At 29.4% G+C, this 8,254-nt stretch overlaps 1 protein-coding gene across 3 annotated transcripts; it reads right to left on the bottom strand.

The window, feature by feature from the left end:
* Window positions 1–1,730: 1,730 nt before the first annotated feature.
* Window positions 1,731–5,610, bottom strand: CKX1 (cytokinin oxidase/dehydrogenase-like). 3 transcript variants are annotated; one of them, XM_010326655.4, is made up of 4 exons: window positions 4,564–5,610; window positions 4,218–4,487; window positions 2,897–3,159; window positions 1,731–2,668 (listed from the first exon to the last, which is right to left on the bottom strand). In XM_010326655.4, exons 1-4 carry the CDS (start codon window positions 5,272–5,274, stop codon window positions 2,638–2,640), a joined length of 1,275 nt encoding a protein of 424 aa, XP_010324957.1. In that variant the 5' UTR covers window positions 5,275–5,610; the 3' UTR covers window positions 1,731–2,637. The 3 variants fall into 3 exon arrangements, with proteins under 3 accessions (XP_010324957.1, XP_010324956.1, NP_001266216.1); NM_001279287.1 differs by having other exon boundaries at window positions 1,969–2,284; window positions 4,564–5,274; XM_010326654.4 differs by lacking the exon at window positions 4,218–4,487 and having other exon boundaries at window positions 1,731–2,284; window positions 4,564–5,537.
* Between the last annotated feature and the right edge of the window lie 2,644 nt (window positions 5,611–8,254).

Below are 8,254 nucleotides of genomic sequence, written 5' to 3'. Positions count from 1 at the left end.
GACTCTTTATATTTTGGTAAAAAATTAGGTGTTCACACGGAGGATTTAGCATTTTTCAATCATTAAAGGGTAAGAATAGATATCACATAAAATACTTAATTGGGAAAGTATCTAATTTACTATGTTTTGGGATATTTGCATTTATGTACACTTAATTAGATTCACTCAAAATAATGTATGTGTATAGTGATAGTGTGCATACTAATGGTCCTAGTACTCTTATTTGTTTAGTGGAGGAAAAGAAGCCAGCTGATATATATTCTTGAGTTTTGCATGCTTTAAGCTACAGTTAGATTTTTCCCATGTTCTTTAATTCCTTTTAATGATTACCTTATTTTTTTCTAAAAAAAAATAATCTTTTCGTCTCTTGATAATTGGAACTAGTGATCTTAAAATTAAAAGTACAAGATATTTTATTCGATTAATCTTCTCTTGTCAGTTGTCACCTATATATATGCCTTATGTTAGTAATGGCAATATCAGTCTATAAAATTTTAATTCATTCTCCACATATCAATAACTTATTTATTTGATTAATTTGAACCCATTTAGTTCAACCTATTCCACAATCGAACTGACCTATGAGCTCATTATGACTATATGTTATATAGTCATATGGTAAAAAATTGTATTCAGTACTCAAACAAATTATTAAGAAAAATCAGAGTTCTTGAATTTAAAACTTAAAAGAAGAATTGAATGTATTGAATTATGAATAGACTTTTAACTCATTTTAATTCAATAGTCTCTAGTCAAAGTAATATTTAAACAGGTCAATAATCCAATCATTTATTAACACATCCTGTTTTTCCTTATTCTAAATGATACAGCCAAGTGGAGCTATGATTAATTTGCCTAATTAAGATCACATCTTTTGTAAGAATATATATAGCATCATTAAATCATTTGTAAAATTACGTAATTAGCTTGAATATGTTGGCACTTTCATGATATGACTCATGACTAAATATCATTGATGTACGTATTCATCATTATTGGAGAATCTTGAAAGATAGTATATCATCAAAAAAGTTAGTGTAGATTTTCTTTTCCACTCTTTTTTTTCTTTCCCAAAAATCAATTCTATCACTTTGAAAATCATGAACTCAAAATTAAAAAGTCACACGTCAAAATAAAACACATTGAAATTATCCTAATTTTTTGAGTTTCATATCTGAATTATCAAAAGTGTAAATTTCTTACATGAAATATCACTTATAGTTAGCAAAACACGTCTTGACTAATTTCCAATTATGTATGTATACTCTGCCTTTTGTTTAAAATTTTTGTTACATGACACTACACCGGAAATGATTCCACCATGGTAAATTTGAATAACTTAATATTAGTTTATATGTTAAAAGGTTAAACTATTATCATATAAATTGATTTATTTCAATTGTGATATCCATCATTTTCTTCTTCACTTTCTTAGATTTGTCATTGATATCACTGCCTTGAAAGGGGAGAGTTTAGAATTTTGAAGAAGTCAAATACAAATATACTAAAAAAAATAATGTGTTAACAAATAGAGTCGTTATATTTTCCAGGAGGAGGAAAATTTTATGTACAAACGCAAACAGTTTTGGACAAATATATAGTTTATTCAACGTCTAGATATGTTTTGTTAATTATTAGATGATAGTTCAAGTAGAAAATTCACAGTCTAAACTATATATTACGTAGACTCATACAAATACGAAAGCTCGAAATCATCAAATCTAAGCTAATAATATAATGTGGACAGTTTCTCATTACTGTGTATATTCCTAATTTCTTTTATAAACTTTAGTACAAACAAAAGTTGGTGGCATTTGACCATATGTTTTTGAATCTCAATTTCAAATTTTTAGTTTAAAATCAAGGTCCGTTGTTGAAATTTACACAAGAATTTTAACTTCAATTCCAAATTTTGTAAAATGTAAAACTTGACCTATCCTACAAGTAATTATTAATAGTATATATTTATTAGAATTGGTGATTTCTAGTAAATATTTTTTGGCCAGGTGCAAGGACATACTTTGGATCAAACTGCCTCTTTCTGTTGACAAATCTTCCCCATTGATCCCCAAAGTGCCTTTTCCATTCAACTGTGGAGTTGTAATGAGGTAGATACATTTTAAAATCAAATCCATTCTTGATACAAGTTTGTACAATCTCCTCATTTTGTGCCACCATTTGATTTATTTCTGACTCTGTTGGATGTGCATGGCTAAACCTTAGCAAAGCCACTAAATAAAATATTTCATTTTTTGGTAACGCCACTGACCATCGATTATCCCACCTAATTTCAACCAAAAAAAATATATCATTGAAATAATTGAATACCAAAACTTCATATGAGAAAAGAAACAAACAAGATTTTGGCCCTTAATTGGGAGAGGAAAAAAGAGAAAAGTAATTGTATCACTATTATTAAAAAAAAAAACATATTCTACGCTTGCCACCAAAATAATTAAAGCCTGTTTGGATTTATCTTTAAAATTAAAATAACATAACTAAATCAAAAATCACTCCAAATCAAATAGATATAAAAAAAAATTATATTTATATCGAAACATGACATGTCACCACTGTTCCACGACGACATGAGGTTGCCATATGTGATGCCTATCTTTGTGGTCCCAGAACACGTCACTAGCTGAGTCCATTAGACATCCACGTGGCTCTTGCAAAGCCAATGAAATTTGTCGTGTCAATTTTTTTTATTTTTTTTTTAAAAAAACAAGTAGTCTGATTTTCTTAGCAAAAGAAATATGGGTAATCGATGATGGACAATAGATTTAGTAATAAACAAACAAGTTATCCGATTTTAGGGTTAATTAAAAGTTGACATTTTTTAAACAATCATTTAAATTTTAGAACACAAAGAGCAAAAATTTAAAAATATACTTACTTGCTACGCAGGAGAGGATAGGTTAATATAGGGCCATTGATACCATTTCTTAAGATATTTTGAAACACAATTCGATTGAATGCATCAATATCTTTCTTGGAAACAAACATGTTAAGCCATGGATGAGGTGTAGACCATATACCACTACCTCTAGCCGCTTCTTCTACATGATCAACTCGTGATAAGAAATTCATATAAGTCAAGTCGATTTCGTATCTAAAATGCTTCAAATATCTCAATTTGCCTAGCAATTTCTCAATCATCTATCATAAAAAAAGAAAGAAAAACATTTGTTAGTATTAAATGTGCAAAGTAAATTAAGAAATTATATACACAATGACATCCTATTTGGAGATTAACTAGGGGACCGCAGAACATAAAAATCTAATTCTAATTAGCAAATATTAGAAAAAAGACAAATAACTAATGGAGATTTACTGTTTTAACTTCAGGCTTTATGAGTTTTGTCATCAACGATTACAAACAAACGAGACAGTCAAAAGTAGGGTGTTAATTTCGTAATAAAACCCCAATTGTGTAGGCAATTTCAAATAAGCTGCCGTCAGAAAAATACAAACTATTACTCCGTCTCTCTCCTTTTATACAATTTAATTTTTTTATTTTTAAAATTTAAAACATTCATTTTGAAATTACATAAATATTTTAAATTATAATTTTTTTTAAATAAACTCTGTATCAAATCAAAATGTGTTAATATAACTAACTGGCCCCTCAGCCCAACTTCCGCCGCTTTTCCGCAGACGTGTGATTTCTATCATTAATTCTTTTGTTTTTGTGTCTTTGATTACTTATTAAAATACAATTAAATAAAGTAGAATTTGTTCTAGGGAATATAATTGTGGAACGAAATACTCTTTTAGACCTTTTCACTGTGTTAGATTTATCTCATGTTCCCCTCTTTCTGGGGCCCAATTCTTGATTCATGGTTAGGGCCCCCCACCCCACCCACCTAGGTTAATACTAATTCTAGTTTTATTATTTATTCTAAAGTTATAAATTTTTATATTCTCGTTAAAAAAAGGATAACTTTATTTATTTTTAATTTATCTAAAAATATGATTTTTTTTAAATATTTTAATTTTATTATAAAATTAAAAAATATTTTAATACATTTAATATAAATTTAAATTAGAATTATAAAATTAAAATATTTTTATTTTAAATTTTATTCCATATTAAATTAGATCAACTTTTTTTTTTAAAGAGAGGGAGTAATATGGGAGCTAATAAAACATTGCCACTTTTCCTTTTCTTCCCATCCACAAAGCAAAAGTAAAAAGAGGGAGGGAGACAGATTTACCATATTTACAATGAAGGGATCTTCATGCTTGTTATAATGCAACGCCACTTCAAGACAATACAAAAGCGGACCAATTTTCTTGGGTAAATGGGTCGGGTCAAATGTTTGATTTGAATCTAATGGCACTGATAACCATCCATTTACCGGGTCATCACTATTCACGAATACAAATCCTTCCACATAATCAAAAGATTCTGGGTTTGTTATCAATAACTCAGCATCACTACTGAATTCGTGAAATTCACTATATACCACTCTTACCCATCTCACCTAATACACAAAATAAAACAAAGAATCATAAAAATTATTGATAAAATTAATTTTTTTTAAAAATGATAGTACTAACCATATCTGGGGCGGGTTGAAGCAAAACCCGAGCTCTAGTAATGATACCAAACTGACCAAGTCCACCAAGAACAGAGAAGAATAGTTGAGAATTTTGAGAATTTGAAGAGACGATTTTTTCTCCGGTTCCGGTAACAACTTCCAATTCCGTTACAGTTGACGTTTGGGGCCCAAATCGGAAAGTTTGACCACTAACGCCGGCATTAGACAGAGTACCTCCGACGGTTAAATCAAGATAATCCGTCCACGATTTAGGAGCCAAGCCGTATTTCAAAACGCAATGTTTCAATACATCACTCCATAATGCTCCACCACCAACATCGACGTACATGAAATTGACATTTACGTCGATTCTGTTATTATCAGCCATTGATTTCATATCGATTACCAGTCCATGGTGGGCCATAGCTTGGCCGTTAATGGAATGACCGTTGCCTCTCGCCGCTACAGTTAATGTTGGTGACTCTAACGCTCGCCTAATCACCCGCACAACGTCATCGGCTCCGGCTGGACGTATAACGGCTAAAGGCTTCTCTGAATATAAGCCGCCGAAATCTGTACTGCCTAAACTTATCGCCGTAACTCCATAATCAATGCTTCCTTCAATATTCAAGTCTTTCAAAACACCATGTATGTCAACACTTTTTTCAGGATCAGGTATCGAATCAGTGTCGTTGTCCGCTACCAATCGTTCAACTAAACAAGCTAACATTTTCGGGGCTCTGATTAATTGAGTAATTTTTGGGATGATTACTTAATTAAACAGAGAAATGAGATAATGGAGTTGGGTTGGGTGAGATAAATAGACATTATAATATATATATATATATATATATATATAGATAGATAGATAGATAGATAGATAGCTAAAAAGAAGAGCAAGTTTTTTTTTCTTCTTCTTTTTATTTAAAAATGACCCAACACTATTGGGTCCTTAAAATATGTTTTGGTTGTCTCCCACAATTTTCTTTAAAATCAAATAAAAATCTAACTGATTTCTTTATATTTAGCTAGCTCCAGCCAAAGCGAAAAGGATTTTGAGTAGCCCAGTTGTAAAGAGAACTTTTGTGGACCATATATATCACATGAACCTTTTTATAATCTCCCAACTATATAATTGAAGAATACTCTATTTCTAGCCTGAAAATCAACTAAGTTATTGACAAATTAAACTATGTCCACAACTAGCTAGTTTTAGTATCCATTAGCTTAGAAAAACTTGTTTGTTGTTATGTACAACAAGTTCATCTTCAATCAAGGAAGACAAACAACAATTTAGTGTAGTTGTTTTTCCCTTCACTAGATTTTGCCTCTTTTGGTGTGGGGTTGAGCCTTCATGAAGAGAGGGTCAAAACAAAGATATAGAGGATTTAGCATTTTCCAATCATTAAAGGGTGTGAATAGATATCACATAAAAAATTTTAATTGTGAAACTACCTAATTTACTAAATTTTGTGCATTCAGGATAATGTATGTGTATAGTGTATACTGATATTGTACATACTAATGGTCCTAGTACTCTTATTTGTTTAGTGGAGGAAAAGAAGCCAGCTGATATATATTCTTGAGTCTTGCATGGTATAAGCTACAAAGTTGGATTTTTCCATCTTCTTTAATTTCTCAGAATTATTAGCTTAGTTTTTTAATCTTTCTCCCTGATAATGCAAATTTACAATCTTAGAATTAGAGGTGGGAGGTGTTATTATCCGAATAACCCTCTCTTATCACTTATATATGTTTTATATTTAATTGGTGGCAAAATCAGCTCATAAATTCATAATTCGTTCAATTTATTAGATTTGAGCAGTTTAACAAAATCATTTTTGTTCAAACCCTTTTTAAGCCAGACCACGTAACATTTAAGCGAATCAATAACTCACTTATTTATTAACGTAACTCTTTTTAAAAATCTCAAATTCAACACAAATATTTGAAATTCTTACCCAGTGTACAACTTTTCATCACTTATTTGGACTTAATAAAAGCGATTGCATCAAAAATCGACAATGAAAGAAGAAAGATACGTTTCTAGTCATGTGTGATTTATTTTTTTAAGTATCACAAGTTATATTCGGACACCATAACAAATAAAGAGTTTAGCGATAACAATATAATTATCGTTATATTATATTTTGCGATAATAATAAATATGGAGAATCTGTAATGAGCTAACTTTGTATATAAACACAAATAAATATTCTAATAATTTTGAATATAATGACATCAACTCAATTAGTACTAAATATTTTTTATTTTGTCACTTAAAAAAATACCACTAAGAGTCTCTTTTATTATAATGTTATGTTACGTTATCATGATCATTCAAAATACATATCATTGAGAGAAGGAAAAAACGAAGAAGAAAGAATGACCTAAACTACTAGTACAGCTTTTGATCATTAGGCAAAGTTTGATTACTATTTTTTTTTTTTGCCTTCTTTTAAATGCTACAATCAAGTGTAGCTATCATTAATTAGCTTAATTAAGGTCATATCTTTTCTAAGAATATATCATCATTGTAAAATTAGGTAATCAGCTTGAATATGTTGGCACTTTCGTGATATGACTCATGACTAAATATCATTGCTTGTGAGGATAACGATAATGTTACATTATTGGAGAATCTTGAACAATAGTCACACAAAAAAGGGGGGGAAAGAATAATATCATAAAAAAGTGATTGTAGATTTTTCTTTTCCACTCTTTTTTTTTTCTTTCACAAAAATCAACTGATCACTATGAAATTCAAGAACTAAAAATTAAAAGAGATAAAAAAAAAAGGATAAAAGACGCATTTAAATTATATCAATTTTTTAAAGTATTACACCATTGAAAGTATAAGTTTTTTAGTTGAACTATGACTCAATTGTTAACAAACTGCACCTTAATTAATTTATGATGATGCATATACACTCTCGCTGTTGTTCAAATTAAAATTCTGTCAGGTGAAAAAATAGTTATAATTCTATCGTGGAAAAATTTTAATAAATAAATGTCGGATTAAAGCTAAGGTTTAAGGTTTAAGACTATCACCATATTAATTAATTTATTCCAACTGTGCCATTCAAATCATCTTCTTCTCCACCTAATTCTTAGGTATAGTCTCGTCTCTGTTGTGACGTGCCCTACTTAAAAGGGAGAGTTTATGATTTTTAAAAGAAGTCAAATAAAAATACATTAAAAGAAATTAATGTCTCAATAAATAGAGTAGTTATTTATATTAGGTGAATGGAAATTTTATCTATAGATGCACGTTTTAGACAAACATTTGATATAGTTAGTCAACATCTAAATGTATTTCACTAACTATTGACTGATAGTTCAGATAGAAAACTTACATTTTTAATAATTTAGATACAAACTTTAAATTAAATAAAATAATATAGGTGTCTATTATTTGATCCTTTATTTAACTCAAATCAATATCTTGCCCTTCTACAATAAGAAAGAGGAACTTTATGATTAATTTTGACGTTGGAGTCTTGGGATATAATTAGCAACTAACACGACATATTATCAGTCAAAGCATCTCTCTATTTCCCACAAAAAGATAAAAAGGGCCAGGCCACCCCCAACAACACCTAATAAATAAAAATAAAATATTTGAGTTGTATAAAAAAGAAAAGTGATATCCTTTTAAGGATAGAAAAAGCAAAGGAAAAAAAACACAAGAATCTTAGATTATATTATCT

This window comes from Solanum lycopersicum, chromosome 8 (genome assembly GCF_036512215.1).
Source record: "Solanum lycopersicum chromosome 8, SLM_r2.1".
In the NCBI taxonomy this organism is placed as follows: Eukaryota; Viridiplantae; Streptophyta; class Magnoliopsida; order Solanales; family Solanaceae; genus Solanum; species Solanum lycopersicum.
Note: the sequence above shows the minus strand (reverse complement) of the source record. Positions and strands in the feature narration are given on the sequence as shown.